Source organism: Entelurus aequoreus, linkage group LG12, assembly GCF_033978785.1.
Source record: "Entelurus aequoreus isolate RoL-2023_Sb linkage group LG12, RoL_Eaeq_v1.1, whole genome shotgun sequence".
Lineage (NCBI taxonomy): Eukaryota > Metazoa > Chordata > Actinopteri > Syngnathiformes > Syngnathidae > Entelurus > Entelurus aequoreus.
This window is the reverse complement of record NC_084742.1, coordinates 19,101,656-19,120,320: the sequence shown is the minus strand read 5'-3', so window position 1 is coordinate 19,120,320 and position 18,665 is coordinate 19,101,656. Positions and strand designations below refer to the sequence as shown.

The 18,665-nt window shown below is 40.0% G+C and overlaps 2 protein-coding genes across 4 annotated transcripts in view; one reads left to right on the top strand and one right to left on the bottom strand.

Moving 5' to 3' along the window:
* Positions 1–5,441: 5,441 nt before the first annotated feature.
* On the bottom strand, positions 5,442–8,099 carry ecsit (ECSIT signaling integrator). Of its 2 annotated transcripts, none has more exons than XM_062065027.1 (8): positions 8,005–8,099; positions 7,624–7,788; positions 7,150–7,549; positions 6,861–7,084; positions 6,737–6,788; positions 6,519–6,667; positions 6,352–6,457; positions 5,442–6,285 (listed from the first exon to the last, which is right to left on the bottom strand). In XM_062065027.1, exons 2-8 carry the CDS (start codon positions 7,756–7,758, stop codon positions 6,014–6,016), a joined length of 1,338 nt encoding a protein of 445 aa, XP_061921011.1. In that variant the 5' UTR covers positions 7,759–7,788; positions 8,005–8,099; the 3' UTR covers positions 5,442–6,013. The 2 variants fall into 2 exon arrangements, with proteins under 2 accessions (XP_061921011.1, XP_061921012.1); XM_062065028.1 differs by having other exon boundaries at positions 6,103–6,285; positions 6,362–6,457.
* A 305-nt stretch (positions 8,100–8,404) lies between these two features.
* eml3 (EMAP like 3) overlaps positions 8,405–18,665 on the top strand; it is a 36,470-nt gene continuing 26,209 nt past the window's right edge. The window contains exons 1-2 of one of the 2 annotated variants that reach the window (XM_062065024.1): positions 8,405–8,548; positions 8,615–8,784. In XM_062065024.1, coding sequence (XP_061921008.1) covers positions 8,760–8,784 — 25 coding nt within the window. In that variant the 5' untranslated portion in view covers positions 8,405–8,548; positions 8,615–8,759. The remainder of the gene's footprint in view (positions 8,549–8,614; positions 8,785–18,665) is intronic. The other variant, XM_062065025.1, reaches the window with a different exon arrangement.

Sequence of the window (18,665 nt, the reverse complement as noted above, 5' to 3'; positions counted from 1 at the left end):
GCAGTCCATCTGGATTGGCAGATTGGGGTAGTGGTGTCCTCTTTTCAATAAGGAGGACCGTAGGGTGTGTTCCAATTATAGAGGGATCACACTGCTCAACCACCCGGGGATAGTTTATTCCAGCCGTTAGTTGAGCTTTGGATTCAGGAGGAACAATGCAGTTTTCATCCTTGTCGTGAAACAAAAGGACCATCTTTATACCCTCGCTAGGGTATTGGAGAGGTCATGGGAGTTTGCTTAACCAGTCGACATGTGTTTTGTGGATTTGGAGAAGGCATTCGATCGTGTCCCTGTCGGTATCCTGTGCGGGGTGCTCCAGGAGTACGGGGTCCACGGTCCATTGCTACGGGTCATTTGGTCATGTCAGACGTTGAACTGCACCAGGGCTGCCCTTTGTCAATGGTCCTGTTCGTTATCTTCATGGACAGAATTTCTAGGCGCAGTCATGGTGTGGAGGGTTCCCAGTTTGGTGGACAGAGGATCGCATCTCTGCTTTTTGCAGATGATGTGGTCCTGTTTGCTTCATCAGGCCGGGACCTTCAGCATTCACTGGGGCGGTTTGCAGCCGAGTGTGAAGCTGCTGACTTGAGGATCAGTACCTCCAAATCTGAGGCCATGGTTCTTAGTCGCAAAAGGGTGGACTGCACCCCCCCTCGGGTTGGGAGTGAAGTTCTGTCTCAAGTGGAGGAGTTTAAGTATATCGGGGTCCTGTTCACAAGTGAGGAAAGAATGGAATGTGAGATTGACAGACGGACCGGTGCAGTCACTGAACCGGTTTGTTGTGGTGAAGAAGGAGCTGAGCCAGAGGGCAAAGCTCTTGATTTACTGGTCAGTTCACGTTCCTACCCTCACCTATGGTCACAAGCTTTGGGTAATGACCGAAAGGACAAGGTCGCGAATACAAGCGGCAGAAATGAGTTTCCTCTGCAGGATGTCTGGGACCACCGTCAGAGATAGGGTGAGGAGCTCGGTTTTTCGGGAGAGGCTCCGAGTAGAGCCGCTGCTCCTTCACGTCGAGAGGAGCCAGCTGAGGTGGCTCAGGCATCTACTACGGATGCCTCCTGAACGCCTCCTGATGAGGTGTTTGGGGCATATCCAGGTGAGAGGAGGCCTCAGGGCACAGCTGGCGAGAAATGCCTCGGTGTCCCGCGGTAGAACTAGAGGTGGTGGCCGGGGACTGGGAGGTCTGGACATCTTTGCTTAGACTGCTACCCCCGCGATTTGGACTCGAATGAGCAGCAGCAAATGGATGGATGGATGGATCTTTTGTTTAAAAAAAATAAAGACAAAACAATGAATTTGAACACCGCCCACACACTTAAATTAGGTTTTCACATGCCATCAAGTGTGCTACGCTTGGAAAATCGTGGCATGTATTTGGATGAACCCACCCAATGAGCAAAATAACGGATAATTTGTTGTTGAAGAAATGTATATATTATTTTGTGCATCTTTGACAGTACTCTAAGCACTTAATTTTTTTTTTTAATATCCTGTCATGTTTTGTAAGACATCTGAACCTGTGTTGGCAGAGAAGGGCAAAAAGAAGCATACCGTGGTACCTCGAATTGTACGAAAATCTAATAGTTATCCCATTAGAAATAATGCAAATCAAATTGACCCATTCCAAAAATTAACCCAAAACAAATTTTTATAGAGAATAACAATGTCAAATAGATACTGTATAAATGACAAGGATATATGAATATTTATCATCACTTTTTCAAGAGAGGGGACAGAAGAGCCGTGTGTGTGTGTGTGTGTGTGTGTGTGTGTGTGTGTGTGTGTGTGTGTGTGTGTGTGTGTGTGTGTGTGTGTGTATATCCCACTATATATAGTGTGTGTGTGTGTGTGTATATATATATGTGTGAGTGTATATATATGTACGTGTATATGTACAGTAAAGGCCAAAAGTTTGGACACACCTTATTCATGCGTTTTCTTTATTTTCATGACTATTTACATTGTAGATTGTCACTGAAGGCATCAACACTATGAATGAACACATGTGGAGTTATGTACTTAACAAAAAAAGGTGAAATAACTGAAAACATGTTTTATATTCTAGTTTCTTCAAAATAGCCACCCTTTGCTCTGATTACTTTTCGCACACTCTTGGCATTCTCTCGATGAGCTTCAGGAGGTAGTCACCTGAAATGGTTTTCACTTCACAGGTGTGCTTGAAGCTCATCGAGAGAGTGCCAAGCAGTAATCAGAGCAAACGGTGGTTATTTTGAAGAAACTAGAACATAAAACATGTTTTCAGTTATTTCACCTTTTTTGTTAAGTACATAAGTCCACGTGTTCATTCATTTTGATGCCTTCAGTGAAAATCTACAATGTAAATAGTCATGAAAATAAAGAAAACGTGTTGAATGAGGAGAAGGTGTGTCCAAACTTTTGGCCTTTACTGTACTTTACTATAATTAGGGGTGTGGGAAAAAAATCGATTCGAATTCGAATCGCGATTCTCACGTTCTGCGATTCAGAATCGATTCTCGTTTTAAAAAAATCAATTTTTTTTTTTAATTTCAATTTTTTTTTTATTAATCAATCCAACAAAACAATACACAGCAATACCATAACAATGCAAACCAATTCCAAAACCAAACCCGACCCAGCAACACTCAGAATTGCAATAAATAGCAATTGAGAGGAGACACAAACACGACACAGAACAAACCAAAAGTAGTGAAACAAAAATTAATATTATCAACAACAGTATCAATATTAGTTACAATTTCATCATAGCAGTGATTAAAAATCTCTCGTTGACATTAGACATTTATAAAAAATAATTAACAATAGTGTCACAGTGGCTTACACTTGCATCCCATCTCATAAGCTTGACAACACACTGTGTCCAATTTTTTCACAAAGATAAAATAAGTCATGTTTTTGGTTCATTTAATAGTTAAAACAAATTTACATTATTGCAATCAATTGATAAAACATTGTCCTTTACAATTATAAAAGCTTTTTATAAAAATCTACTACTCTGCTTGCATGTCAGCAGACTGGGGTAGATCCTGCTGAAATCTTATGTATTGAATGAATAGAGAATCGTTTTGAATCGGGGAAAAATCGTTTTTGAATCGAGAATCGTGTTGAATTGAAAAAAAAAAAAGATTTTGAATCGAATCGTGACCCCAAGAATCGATATTGAATCGAATCGTGGGACACCCAAAGATTCACAGCCCTAATATATATATATACAGTATATGTGTACAAATGTATATGTATGCATATGTGTGTATGTATGTACTGTATGTGTGTATGTACATAAGTATATGTATATCATTTGTTTCAGATCCAGGGGTATCCATATCACAGAAAAAACAGCACAATAACATAAGAAAAAGCAATACAAGCAGCAGAATAACACAGAAAAATAATTAAAATCAGAAAATACAAAAACCTCCACAATATTCTATGTCAGGGCTGTCAAACTAGTTTTTATTGAGGCCCACATCGCAGTTATGGCTGCCCTCAGAGGGCCGTTTGTAACTGAATAATATTTTAATATAAATGTATAAGGAGTCGCCTTAATATAATATTACACAATTGCCTACGCATTTTTATATATTTTTTACGTACACTGCAACAACAAAAAAATCGGTAAAAAACTGGCACCTCCGTTGCCAGAATTTTACCGTAAAATGTTCGGTGTTACGGTAAAATTCTGGCAACTGAGTTTTTTACTGTACAATCTATCTTCATTATTATGGTATACAATTTGATGGTTCATATAAATCAAGTAGATATGAGTAAATAATTTCTTTATAAATTTGGTGGAATGTATAATATATTTGTTGCATTATTACATTTTAAATTAAAAAAAGTTATGCAACTGCATGCAGTACATGTATTTTTCTGTCAAAAAGGAAAGAATTAATACAGTTAGTTTTAAAAAAATGAAGTATGTTATGGATGCACATTTTTTCCAGGCTTTTGCGAGCCACATACAATGATGTAGCCTTGGGTTTGACACCTGTGTTCTATGTCCAGCATACAGGCATGGTTCCACAGTCCGGATGTAAATCTGACAAAACTCTGAATAGGGTTCGTCAGACCATTTAATACATTTTCATAATCAGCTGTTATACACATGAACCTATACATGAGATTACATAAAGTTGCAGAACAGGTTGGGACCCCAACACTGACATTTGGCTTGGACTGGAGCTCCTTGAGGCTCTCAGCAGCAGCCTTATGCTGTCATTGTAAGCCACTATGAGCTTTCTAACACTGGCTTGTTTACACCGACACCACAGGTGGGCAAAATACAGAGGTGTGCAATACGCTTTAAAAAGTGTGATCTTCAAGGAAACTGACCACATGCTGAACCTACGACACAGCACGTTTGCTTGACCTTATACAGTATGTTTCATTCTAGTGTAGTCCTTTACAAAGTTAACTTTAAAGAGGTTAGATGTGTAAACCTGCCCACTTGAACTTTACTGTATATGTCAGCAGCAGGTACAATCATTACACACTCTTGCCTGGCTTCCTTTTTTGTAGTGTCCCCTTTTAATATTTTCCCTCTGAAACCTCTTAACTAGGAACCTTTACATGACAATCCTATAGTAACAGATGATACATTTAGTACTTCTGAGTTTTTTCTCAAATTCAATAGTGTTTCTCACCTTTATCAAAGTGCTGTCACTTGTAACATTCTTCGGCCCAGTAGTGGGGTATTTTGCAGCCGCACTCTATAAGAAAAGCACAAACTAAAAGGGTATTTGCCTAAAACTGAGAAATACGTAGTGCGCTCGAAGGACCCATCCACACAAGGAACAAAGTGCTTAATAGGAAGGAATGAGACAGACACGGAATTGTTCATCGGTCTGTGTGCGTTCTATGAACAAATTAACTACCCACAAACACACAATAAAGATGATCAAAAGATTACCTGTCTATAGTGTGCCAACTGTAAAAACTATCGATTCTTCTGAGTCGTCTCTGCGTGGGGATTCTGAATGGCAGACTACTTTGTAAAGTTTGGTGTTATAACTGAGGCATTATATGAAAATAGACATTTTTAGCAATAATTTTTGTCAAGCGGAGTACAGAAAAACCGAGGTACCACTGTATTTGTATGCATCCAATACACAATAATAACTACAATTACTGTATTTTTCGGACTGTAAGGCGCAGTTTTTTTCATAGTTTGGCCGGGGGTGCGACTTGTGTGAAATTATTAACACATTACCGTAAAATATCAAATAATATTATTTAGCTCATTCACGTAAGAGACTAGACGTATAAGATTTCATCGGATTTAGCGATTAGGGGTGACAGATTGTTTGGTAAACTTATAGCATGTTCTATATGTTATAGTTAATTGAATGACTTACCATACCATGTGCCTGGTTAACATACCAGGCACATTCTCAGTTGGTTATTTATGCGTCATATAACGTACACTTATTCAGCCTGTTGTTCACTATTCTTAATTTATTTTAAATTGCCTTTCAAATGTCTATTCTTGGTGTAGGGTTTTATCACATACATTTCCCCAGAAAATGCGACTTAAACTCCAGTGCGACTTATATGTTTTTTTCCTTCTTTATTATGCATTTTCGGCCGGTGCGATTTATACTCCGGAGCGACTTATACTCCGAAAAATATGGTACTAGGCCCTGGTTATGTGACAGTTGTAAATACAAAAATACTGTATTTGAGATGCCAAATGTCCACATTTTTCAGTAACCTTTATTTATTATTTATTGCATCATTGGCTTTGCTGGAGAGAATTCCTCCTTGTCAATGGCTGCAAGGGATCCTCTCCAAGTGTCTTGTTTACCAGTTCAAAGGGAATGTTTTCAAACGCCTTTCAAGAAATAAAACATTTTCTACTTTCTGTACGGTCTGATTTTGCTAGGTTAGGAAACAAAGACAAACGTGACTCGTCCTTGTTGTGAATTTATTTGTTGTTTCTGCATTTTGTCCATATAACTTATTGAGAGTCATTCAGAGCCAGTTCCTCCTACTTCATGATGTGATGTCTTCCTCACCTCGTCATCCCACTACTACTTTTCAGCTCCTCTTCCTCCTCTTCTGGGGTGGACTTGTCCCTTTGGGCTTCTGGACCATTGCCGTGATGTTGGTCCGTGTCCTTCTGGGCTCCGGCCTGGAGCTCTGTGGGGCCGGATTCCAGGCGAAAGAGGGTCGGGATGTGACCCAGGATAGGGTTGGTCTCCTGGAGGCTGGAGATCCACTGGTTAAGGGTGGCCTGGTCTCCCTGGCTGGTCATACACATGGCAAACACTGGCCCTTCATCCACTGTGGGTACAAACACACGCTAGAGGATACACTTTTATAGCTGCTGACAAAATGTGAACATCTCACGGTCTTCTACGTCAAATGTCTCTAAGTCTCCAAAGTCACGGTCATAGCTGAGGTCTAGCTGCAGAGGGTAGCCGAAGGAGCGCTCTGGATCATAGGGTTCCTCCACCTGGAGAAACACTGAAGAGTCAGCCGAGCTGAGAAAAGCTTTGACCCATAGTTTGTGTCACCTTCTCCTCGGGCGGCGTGGGGTCAGCTCGGAGAATGTAATAGTGGACACACGTTTTCCTCAGCCACAGCCGGAAGGGTCCTTCCACAAACACTGGCTTGCTGGGGTTATGTTTGGCTAGGAGCTCCATCTGGTTGGGACTCTGGATGCCTGATGGAGCACAACAAACTGTCAACATGCATGACAGAGAGTAATGGAAAGAAAGAAGCGTGCACATACCTACAATAAGTGGAAGACTGGTCTGATTCTCCCTCTCTGTGACGATGGGCATCTGGTGAGGACAACAGTTATATCCCTTCTATAAAAAAAGGCTTCTACATATGTTGTAGCTTTAACAACTCACCTGATAAACAGTGACAGCAGCATCCAGGTCATTGGCGATGCGTTTGAGGCTGAAGCGAGCCAGATCCACTGAGTCTCCGGGCAGCTGATGTGGGACGGGGAAGGGGTTGGCGTGTTTGAATCTAGGGAACCAGTACATTATGCGCTGGTATTTCCTCACAGGATGACCCTTCTCTCCAAATATCTGCACCAGCAGCACCTTAGTTTCCATGTTCGGTGTGATTCCTGTAAAAAAAAATAATTCCAGCTCTAGAAAATATGTTTGAGAACTTTCTTTGTTGGACACACACCGTAGTTCTCCATCTGTTCTAGTATCTGCACCGCACACTCCTGTTGTCGGGGGTAGTGGTTGAACATGCGCTGGATGAAGTTCCTGGGCACAAACACCTCCTTGGGAAAAACATCCAGGAGCTTGTTGTAGACGGCCAAGTCTTTCTCCACGCCAAACTCGGGCATCCTCTTAAGAGCAGCGTAGATAAACTCCACGTGACCCCGCCGTCTCACGTCGGCCTTGGTGAAGAAGTCCACCACCTTAGTGAAGGAGGCCTTGCTTTTGATATCCGGGGCCAGCTGCTCAAAGAGGTCCGAAAGGACCACGGATTGGTTCTCGCCGTCGCCCTTACTGACGAATTCTACCGGCACTCGGCGACCTTTAGAGCACAGAGGGCTGCAGTGGAAACGCCTCAGCATCTAGCATGATAATGGAAGAACTTTACGTCTACATCCATGGGATTGATGTTGAGTCTTATATGTGCAGTGTTTACCTGGTATTGTGTGTTGTGCAGCACATGAGGATGACCAAACTGGGGCAGAGCGCCATATTGGGCTGCAGAAGAGCCGGACTGGCCCAGCAGCCTAATAAGCCTCTGCAGCTGGACCAGACAGTTTGCACCCTTCATGATGGTGATGTCATTAGAAAAACATCGGAACTGCATGGGGAAACATAAGGTAGTCAACACACAATTTTTTGAATCAGTTTCCCTTTTTTTTAATGAACACATTTTAATTGTTAGTAACTCTATGAATTATGAACACTATAAGTAATACTGATCTGGGAATGGATATTAAATACCAGTTAGGTTGAATAACTAACACAAGTAAAATACTATTTTCTCCGTTTACTTCATGTGTCGTAAAATACTCACCCTGTGTTACATGTCTCCTTCAGAGATTAGTCTTCATGGGTGTCACCATGTTGGAAAATCGACTGATTTCCGGTTTCTACCCTCAAACACTTCCCCTTAACGTAAACAATAGTTCCGCTCTCTTTTTTTTAAAATTCTTGGACAATTTGCGGTAAATAACAGAACTTGGAAAAATTGAAGTAAGTGTGTGAATGTAGTATTTTTTTGTTTGTTGGTAATGAATGTTTCTTGTAAAAAAACAATGTTACCGTAGTTACAAAAACAATATGAGACGTAAACCTGCAAATACGAAACGAGATTATCCTATATGTACATAAAATCAATCTTAATGAACATTTCTACACACTTGACGCGATAACATTTTAGTAAAGTAGACGACAAGCGGTAAATATGTTTTAATATGAACAAAAGTGGTCATCAACGTCAAATACAAAAGTAGCCGCATGGTGGCGACAAAGATCAACCAAAAATAGGCGTAAACTACACACATCAAAGAAGCTAAAACACGAGTGGACTGTGGCTAAATAACAATTCTGCCCTAAAGGTGTGGACACCTGATTCAAGATTTGTCATAACTGTGTAGCTAATCTGACACTTTTAATATTTACAGTGAATTGTTGTGAAGGCTTCACTCCCCCAGAAGGGAGGCGAGCTATGGACTGCCACTCCCCTCTCTCCCTCTCTCTCTCTGGGCAAGGGAAGCACGCCTCACTCTGGACCACTTTAGTCTCTCTTCACATGTCAAACTTCACCCCATGGAGTCTTCAAACAACAGCCTGGGTGAGTAAAAGTGTGAGAATTCTTTAAATTTGACAAAGCAGTGATTTACAAAACGTTCTCATGGTTGCTGTGATTTGTTTTGGGACCTGAACAAGACCACAATCAACCAGAATAACTAATTCAAATAATCTGAATTGCTCGATAGGGTATCGTTTAAAAAATACTAAATATGAACTCAGTCAGTTGTGTCTTTATTTGCGGAAAATGAAACATATAGTTGTTACGACGAGCTAAAGAATAACGACACAAGTTCAGGAAAGCCCCCTTTTTAATGAATCAACACTGTTAGCCCACTGTGGTCAAAGTTAATTCAAGTTTACGTGTGCCTTATAAAAGTGCGTAGAAACACTTTTACTCTTTTTTTTAAAGAACCGTTTCCTCATTCTGGCTAACAAATTTGTGCTCCCCTCGCTGCTACTGTACTGTCACTAAAAGTTTGTATCATGTACAAACGTTAAAGTGCTTGCTGTCAGTCAGTTGACCACTGCGGTCTGCTAAAACACTCAAGGAAGTCTGAGGGATAAAATGTTGTTCATCTTGACTGTCACCATGCAGGAAGTAGAGCTTTATAAAATGCTTTGCAAAACACTGTTGTCAAACTCAAGGCCCGGGGACCAGATCTAGCCCGCCACGTCATTTCAAGTGGCCCGCCATATCATATCATTAGGCTCGCGAAATCCTGAAACTAAGACCATAAAAAGAAATATAAACTGTTTCAGGCTTATTAGACTTTGTTTGTCTGTTCAAGCTGCACAAGTTTACATGCATGCAATTATTTTATCCCATATGATTTGTCCAGGGTCCGCCTTCCGCCCATGTGCAGCTGGGATAGGCTCCAGCTTCTCCCGCGACCCCATAAGGGACAAGCGGTAGAAAATGAATGGATGTCTTATTTTGCCATGGTCTGGGGACAGGCCACGAAATGTGTATTGAAGCCTCTGTTGTCGTTATATAAACCAGTGTTTTTCAACCTTTTTTGAGCCAAGGCACATTTTTTTCGTTGAAAAAATGTGGAGGCACACCACCAGCAGAAAACATAAAAAATGAAACTCAGCAGCTGATATTGACAATAAAAAGTTGTTCATGCAAGTGTTGGATAAGAATTCAAACCATAACCAAGCCATACTTGCCAACCTTGAGACCTCCAAATTCGGGAGATGGGGGGGCGTGTGGTTGAGGCGTTGGGGTGGGGGGTTGCGGGGGGGTGTATATTGTAGTGTCCCGGAAGAATTAGTCCTGCAAGGGGTTCTGGGTGTTTGTTCTGTTGTGTTTATGTTGTGTTACGGTGCGGATGTTCTCCCGAAATGTGTTTGTCATTCTTGTTTGGTGTGGGTTCACAGTGTGGTGCATATTTGTAACAGTGTTAAAGTTGTGTATACGGCCACCCTCAGTGTGACCTGTATGGCTGTTGATCAAGTATGCATTGCATTCACTTGTGTGTGTGTGTACAAGCCGCATATATCATGTGACAGGGCCGGCACGCTGTTTGTATGGAGGAAAACAGGGCGTGACGACAGGTTGTAGAGGACGCTAATAGGCACGCCCCCAATATTGTTGTCCGGGTGGAAATCGGGAGAAATTCGGGAGAATGGTTGCCCCAGGAGATTTTCGGTAGGGGCACTGAAATTCGGGAGTCTCTCAGGAAAATCGTGAGGGTTGGCAAGTATGAACCAAGCATGCATCACTTTAGCGCGTGTGTCAAAGTACTGTCACATCACGCCGTGACTTATTTGGAGTTTTTCTGTGTTTTCCTGTGTGTAGTGTTTTAATTCTTGTCTTGTCTTGTCTTGTCTTGTCTATTTTGGTGGATTTTTTTGTTTTGTTGGTATTTTCCTGTAGCAGTTTCATGTCTTCCTTGAGCGCTATTCCCCGCACCTGTTTTATTTTAGCAACCAAGACTATTTAAGTTGTTGCTATCCTTCTTTGCGGGGACATTGTTGATTGTCATGTCATGTTCAGATGTACTTTGTGGACGCTGTTTGCTCGACACGCTGTAAATCTTTGCTATCGTCCAGCATTCTGTTTTTGTTTACTTTGCAACCAGTTCAGTTTTAGTTTCGTTTTGCATAGCCTTCCCTAAGCTTCAATGCCTTTTCTTAGCGGCACTTGCCTTTTGTTTATTTTTGGTATAAGCATTAGATACCTTTTTACCTGCACTCTGTCGTCTGCATATTGTAATCACGACAAACCATGTTCCCGACATCTACAAAGCAATTAGCTAGTACAACATGGTTACTCTGCCGAGCTCTAGACAGCACCGACACTCAACAACGGCACATTTGCAGATTATTATTACTGGTTTGCAAAAAATATTTTTAACTCAAATAGGTGAAATTACATCATCTCCCACGGCACACCAGACTGTATCTCACGGCACAGTGGTTGAAAAACAATGATATAAACAATCACTAAAGATATTTGATCAAAAACCAATGAAGCATCATCACTGCCATATTACTCAAAAATATAACATGATGAGTTTTGATCATTTTATACATTTCTCATTTTTAAAAGCTATTTTTAAGTGTCTTAATGGATTAGCCACTGATGTGATGTGTCAAGAAATACAAAGATACAGTAGTGAAGGTGTGCAGACTCGAGCTGCAGTCGGTGGGTAACCTGACTCTCGCCAGATCCTTGTAGTTCGCTGAGCTCCACATAAGGATTTCTCAATAGGAGATGTATTTCAGAAGGCGGGGCCTTGCAAAAAAATAATTGTATGTGATTGGATAAACCAGTTGTCCGTTATCTTGAATGACGTGGTACTTCAACCACTCACATCGAAATCAACCTGTGATGCTGATGAGAGCGACGCTGGGAAATCCAAAACTGAACAGCTGACATATTGGATAACGACAGAGCAAAAAGTTCTCTGTTTATCTTTTAAATTATTAATATTCGATAGATTCGACAAAACAGTTGCAACAGCAGAATCAATGTCAGCACACGACTCGCTGCGTGCCACCATTGTTGTTTAGATCAAACAGTCGCTTCGGTGCTACGTCACATCTATGAAATCCCGCCCAGCGATCCTGATTGGTTCATTATTTTTTGCTATCTTGAAGGAGTTTGCATTGCCCTCGAGACCAGATCCTTGTGTGGAGCTCAGCGAACTACAAGGATCTGGCGAGAGTCAGGTTAGTCGGTGGGAGCTGTAGAGTGAAAAGGTGCCGGACGACTCTGGGTCAGTTTGCGTTCTCAGTGAAGGTCTCACATCTGTGGAACTCTTTGCCACTGGAGTTAAAGTCACAGACTTTCACGGACTTTAAACTTTTCTCCGCAAAACTGAAAAAGTGGCTTAAGGAAAATCAGAAGTGTGAGCACTAGAACTGGGTGCAGTATGGACAAATGGGCCAATTATTTTCAAAGTGTTTTTATTTTTGTACTTGTCTTAATCCTTTTGTATGTGTTTTTCACTTCTCTCATCCTTTTTTTTTAAAAGCCTAACCAGGGACAAGGGTTGCAAATTAGCCTGTGGCTAGAAGTCTTATGCACTTTGACATTGGTTACCTGTGGGTAGCAATGTTTGATTGTACTGTCCCTGTCAAATAAATACATAAATAAACATTTTCTCAATAAAGCTAAATGTATTTGTTCTTCCAATTTTGACATAAAACATGTACTGGATTCGATTCTACAGTATGGAAGGCATTCATATGGCCCCACTCCTGGGTAGATTTTGCGTGAGCAGTATTCATTTAATTTTAGTCAGTCTTTTGACAAAAATGTACTTTAGTTTGTCATTTTTTATTCATCTTAATTGATTTAGTTTGAGTCGACAATTTCTCAACATTTTCCATTCATCCATCCATTTCCCACATTTTCATCTACTAAAATTACAGTAAATTTTGCCGACTAAAATATAAAGTATTACACATATTTGCAATATGAAGTTTATTGCAAAGCATTTAAAAAACTAAATTTAGTAGACAACATCGACGATAAAGTTCGCAACTTTTGGTCGCTGATAAAAAAAGCCTTGCCTGTACCGGAAGTAGCGTGACGTCGCAGGTTGAAAGGCTCCTCACATTTCCCCATTGTTTACACCAGCAGCGAGAGCGACTCGGACCGAGAAAGCGACGATTACCCCATTAATTTGAGCGAGGATGAAAGATTCGTGGATGAGGTACGTGAGAGTGAAGGACTAGAGTGCAGTGCAGGACGTATCTTTTTTCGCTCTGACCGTAACTTAGGTACAAGGGCTCATTGGATTCCACACTTTCTCCTTTTTCTATTGTGGATCACGGATTTGTATTTTAAACCACCTCGGATACTATACCCTCTTGAAAATGAGAGTCGAGAACGCGAAATGGACATTCACAGTGACTTTTATCTCCACGACAATACATCGTCGAAGCACTTTAGCTACGGAGCTAACGTGATAGCATCGGGCTTAACTGCAGATAGAAACAAAAGAAATAAGCCCCTGACTGGAAGGATAGACAGAAAATCAACAATACTATTAAACCATGGACCTGTAACTACACGGTTAATGCTTTCCAGCTTGGCGAAGCTTAACAATGCTGTTGCTAACGACGCCATTGAAGCTAACTTAGCTACGGGACCTCACAGAGCTATGCTAAAAACATTAGCTATCCACCTACGCCAGCCAGCCCTCATCTGCTCATCAACACCCGTGCTCACCTGCGTTCCAGCGATCGACGGAGCGACGAAGGACTTCACCCGATCATCGATGCGGTCGGCGGCTAGCGTCGGATAGCGCGTCTGCTATCCAAGTCAAAGTCCTCATGGTTGTATTGCTGCAGCCAGCCGCTAATACACAGATCCCACCTACAGCTTTCTTCTTTGCAGTCTTCATTGTTCATTAAACAAATTGCAAAAGATTCACCAACACAGATGTCCAGAATACTGTGGAATTTTGCGATGAAAACAGAGCTTTTTGTATTGGATACAATGGTGTCCGAATACTTCCGTTTCAACGATTGACGTCACGCGCATACGTCATCATACATAGACGTTTTCAACCGAAAGTTTCGCGGGAAATTTAAAATTGCACTTTATAAGTTAACCCGGCCGTATTGGCATGTGTTGCAATGTTAAGATTTCATCATTGATATATAAACTATCAGACTGCGTGGTCGGTAGTAGTGGGTTTCAGGTGTAGAAAACATCTTGGATTGAGGTGTGTAACAATACAGGGGGGATGTAACGATATGAGAATTTTTATATCACGGTTATTCCGATCAAAATGATCATACTTATCATTATTCTTGTAGTATTGTTGAATGTGCTCAAAGAGCATTAATACACACACTGAAATCTTTTGACCAAGTTATATGTTTTTAAACATAACTAAAATGCACACACTGTTAGAAAAGCCACTCTTGCATGTTTTGTTTTTCTTATGCTTCATTGATATTGTTTTAGTTTGAGTATTTTATCTGTTTTAATAGCTAAGCTTTTATTATTTTAAATATTGGTTTGTACTGTAGCACATTAAGATTTATTTAACTGAAATGTGCGTAATAAATCAAATCTATTATTAATATTTATTATTTCGGGCAGGCGTTTAGTTCTGCCCTGTTCAGCGGTCCTCGAACGTACCATAGAAACACCTCTGTCTCGTATTCGTCTGATATAGCTCATCATGATTTTGTTCTAAGAGAGCACGGCTTTTAGGATTAACGTGCACCGTTGAATGGCTTAGTTGATCAGACATTAATGTGTTTGTATAAATTTAGATTGGGAGTATGTTGTTTCTTAGTGTGGAAAGACGTTAATGTGTTCACGTTAGCATTTAGCAAGCGAGCTGACACCAGTCTTTTCTGTGAGTTTATCAGAGTGCAGTTATCAATCTCAGTTTTCCTCAGTTAATATTTTTTATTTAAAAGGGTAATACTAACCGTCGGGAGTTTTGCTGCGGTCATTATTAATATTGTTTATCATTACATCCCTACAATACAGTCTTGTTTTTCCAGTAAAAAGTCTAAACACATTGCCTTACAAAAACAGTAGTTCTGATTGGACCCTTACGCAATGTATCCCCTTCCCGCTCCCTTATGCTACTGTGATTAGATAGATTCCCTAATTGTCCCACACGCCTAAATACGAAATGTATTAAGATTGAATTTAGTCTCGGTCAACATTTTTTGTCTTGTTTTTTTTCGTCGACTAAATCGTCAAATATTTTCTTAATTTTTTTCGTTAAAGGGCATTTGTTGTGATTCGTTATCATCTTATTTTAGTCTCGGAAAAATAAATCGTTGATGATAACTAAGACCAACATTTTTAGTCAACAAAATTAGAGGAATGTAAGGGGGTTCATTATTTTACAATGCAGTCTGCTGAAAATGATGGAAAGCGGCACTCTGCATAGCAACTGACGCTGTGGTCAAAGTTGGAACTTCCACAAAACACATTTTTAGTTGTACGGCAACTAAAATGAATAGTGCACCCTCCCCCCAATTCGTTAGTCAGGTAATCTGCGACAAATGGGGCCACATGAATCCCCTTCAAACTGTAAATGTTCTAAACTTTATTTGATCATGGAACAAGATATTCAAGTCTTTTTTTTAAATCAACAAACCCTAAATATGTGCTCGTCAACGTGACATGACATTTCAAAGTAGATTATTTATCAATTTGTTCGTAAAAAATATATAGAAAATGAATAGACAATTGTGTAATAATATCATTAAGTGATTATACTTTGATATTCGTATATATTCACCGTTACGTGCGGCCCTCTCAGGGGCAGCCATAATTGCAATGTGGTCCTCAATGAAAATGAGTAATACATTCCTAATATAAGAGGTTTTGTTGAACAGCTGCTTGTTCCAAAAAAAGAAGTGGTGATGTTGCATGTAGTTGGACATGCATGGTTATTCTCACATGTAACAAAAAAGTTGCCATTTTGTCCCTCTTACAATTGTATTTGAGTATTTGGTGTGCGAAGCTCTGTGTGCCTTCAATTAAAAAGAAAGAAAGCATTAGGTTAAGCTTCTGTTTTAAATATTAAGCCGAACGCTAAAATTTGTACTTGAAATAGTAAAATAAATGCGCAAAAAACTGGGTTAAGAATATTTAGATACTGATTGAGAAGCCAAACTTTGCATGAATGTATATCCAAAGCTTCCAGGCTAGCTCAGTGGAATAATGCAATAAAATAGAGCTTAATAGTTGAGAAAATATTAGGTAAAAATGCACACAAAATCAAAGTGTCATGAAATCAACACTCTTGTTGCCATAAATCAAATGTATGAGACCACCACTCTTAATTGACACGTACATGTTGACTGTGTGGCTATTTAAGTAATATTTACATTCTATTAGCAGCAGTCGTTATTTATATCTGGATGGCGTGAACAGGAAGCTCCATCTTGCGCAACGTTTTTGCCCACAATTGAGGCAGCAGCCATTTCAACATCACCTCAACCTTAATGTGGCACCTAGTGTCCTCTAATGACTATTGAGAGCAAAAGTTTAATTAGAGGAAAGAGTCCTTCCCATTAGGCCAGACAGGACAAACCTGTTTTTGTGGGCCCTCTTCTTGTCATGCAGAATGTAACGTAATAACAGATCATAGCCAAATCAAAGCGGTAGTGCACTGTGCAGCAATACAATGCGGGGGAGGACAAATGCTGCACGCCTCGCAATGCAAGGGGGCGTACAGGACGTTGCATGATGGTTAGTCATCAGATCGGGTTGTGTAAAAGGTCATTATGTATAAATTCAGAGAGTGCAAATACATGCAGTGCCACACTTTGCAGAGGTAGCAAAAACTTTAAGTATTTTTTGCATAATCCTAACTCCCAGCAATGTCAAGATAACATGTTTGCACTGTTCTTTATATTTGCTGTTATAATTGAACATTGAACTAGTTTGACGAGAATTGTAACTAGCAGTAATTAAAGCATACACATCAATGTGCAGCTGTGGAGCGGACCTTCCCAAATATGTGGAGGAAGCACACAAGAACGCTATCCATCCAAATCCCCTGCCTGCAAAATGATTTTACAGCTGGGATTCTTCCATAAATTCATATTTCCGGACTGCAATGACAGCTCAAACCATGTTTGTTTATTTTGTTTGTCGTGTACATTAATATATAGCCGAGGGGTGTCCAGAGTGCAGCCCAGGGAAACCATTTGTGGTCGGTAGATCTTTTTGTTTTGGCCCACAGCTCATTTTAAAAGTAAAATTAAACAAGAAAACAGGGAAAATGTTTTGCTAATAATTATAATAATACTAGTAAAACATACATTTTCATAAAGAGAACAAAGCTGAAATGCAGGCTGTTTTGTTTTTTACTTGGCAGTATATAGCTCGTTAACATATCTACACTGGATTGGTTTTAGCCTCTTTCAAAAATTGATAATATGGCACCTGCATTCTTTTAATTAAACTCCGTTTACTTAAGTAACTTTTTTTTTATGTATAAATTGTGCTTGTCAGAGTAGTTTTAATGCATCATACTTTTTACGTCTACTTGAGTATTTTCTGTGAAGAAGAAACACAACTTTTACTCAGTTACATTGAGTTTCATTCCGATCGTTACATATACAGTATTAATATAATTATTATTATTTTCCGATCAGTGTTTTATGCTGATGATTCCAACACCGATCATCCATGAGTGAGATTGGCCGATACCAATACCGACATGTATTAACTGTAAATGTTTTTATTTATTTATGGTGAGTGCTAGCAGCGTTTTAATAAGTTGAGCCAGTTCCTTAATATATTTTATTACATACAATTGCTTGAGCAAAACTAAGTAAATACTATACAATAACTAAACAAAATCAAAAACTACTATCTACTACTTACTGAAATCATTTTGTCCTCAAAATCCTCCTTTGTCCAGCTACTGTAAGTATTCTCTGGATTTGTAACCATTAACAAAAAAAACCACTACCAATTTATGGATCGAGCCGCCCTCTGATCGCCGTGTGTTAGCATTAAAAGGCACTAATTGGCAATGGCGAACACATACTTTTTAAGGAAATTCGGTCGATACTGATCAATGGCCGATCAATCGGCACCTTCCTAGTCATTATATTTTTTTATCTATGGCTCTATGGATTACAGCTTGCAAAGAGGCATTCATTTGGCTCATTAGAGAGACTACTTCAAGCAGACACAATCACATGACTCTGTTTTAACCAATCCGACGTAAACACAAGTGACCTTCGACTCCATTTCACCAATCAAATGTAGCCTGGCAGTCACATGACCGCGCTCATACTACACACTGTACAAAGTGACATAACGGCAAATGAGGCAGTACAAATTTTCAAAGTTTACTTACAAACCCGTATATCATGCACTGTCATCTGTGTCAGTAAAAAGGTTCACAATTAAGCCTACAATAATTTGACATCCAACTAGAAAAAACTGTAAATTGCAGATGTTTTTTTAAGTTTTAGCTGCGCATATGCTAACATTAGACCTGTTATAACGTCATAGGTGACTGTAAATTGTGCGTGTTCGTACATGCTTTGGTAGTGTCTTATCTCAGACACACACTGACACACACGCACGCACGCACCCACACACGCAGACACACACACGCAATCACACACACACACACACCAACAACGGTTGGAGTTACTGAAATTACTCACCGGTTTGAATACAAAATACAGTTTGTTTACTCCATTATTCACGGATGGATCAAAAAATCCTATCACAGGAAGCACAGGCTTTTGCTTTTTTAGTACCAAGGCTCCAGATTTAAGTTAAAGAAAGAATAACAAACCATTTGGCAGTGATTACAGTTGAGCTATTGGCAATGACAGCAGCATTACAGTGGGTAGAAAAGTCCCAGCTAAAAAAGGTGATGGTGATGCTCCGACTCAAGGTCAGCATTAATTTCTATTCAATATTTTAGGTCGCAAGGCAGAAAAGATATAGTTAAT

What these genes read in the sequence shown, in the direction of transcription:
- ecsit (XM_062065027.1), bottom strand. Translation starts at nt 7,758, where the DNA reads ATGAAGGGTGCAAACTGTCTGGTCCAGCTGCAGAGGCTTATTAGGCTG. An exon ending in TGCACAACACACAATACCAG is followed by an intron (nt 7,550 to 7,623) that starts GTAAACACTGCA and finishes TTATCATGCTAG; the next exon opens with ATGCTGAGGCGTTTCCACTG. An exon ending in AGAACAGATGGAGAACTACG is followed by an intron (nt 7,085 to 7,149) that starts GTGTGTGTCCAA and finishes TTTTTTTTACAG; the next exon opens with GAATCACACCGAACATGGAA.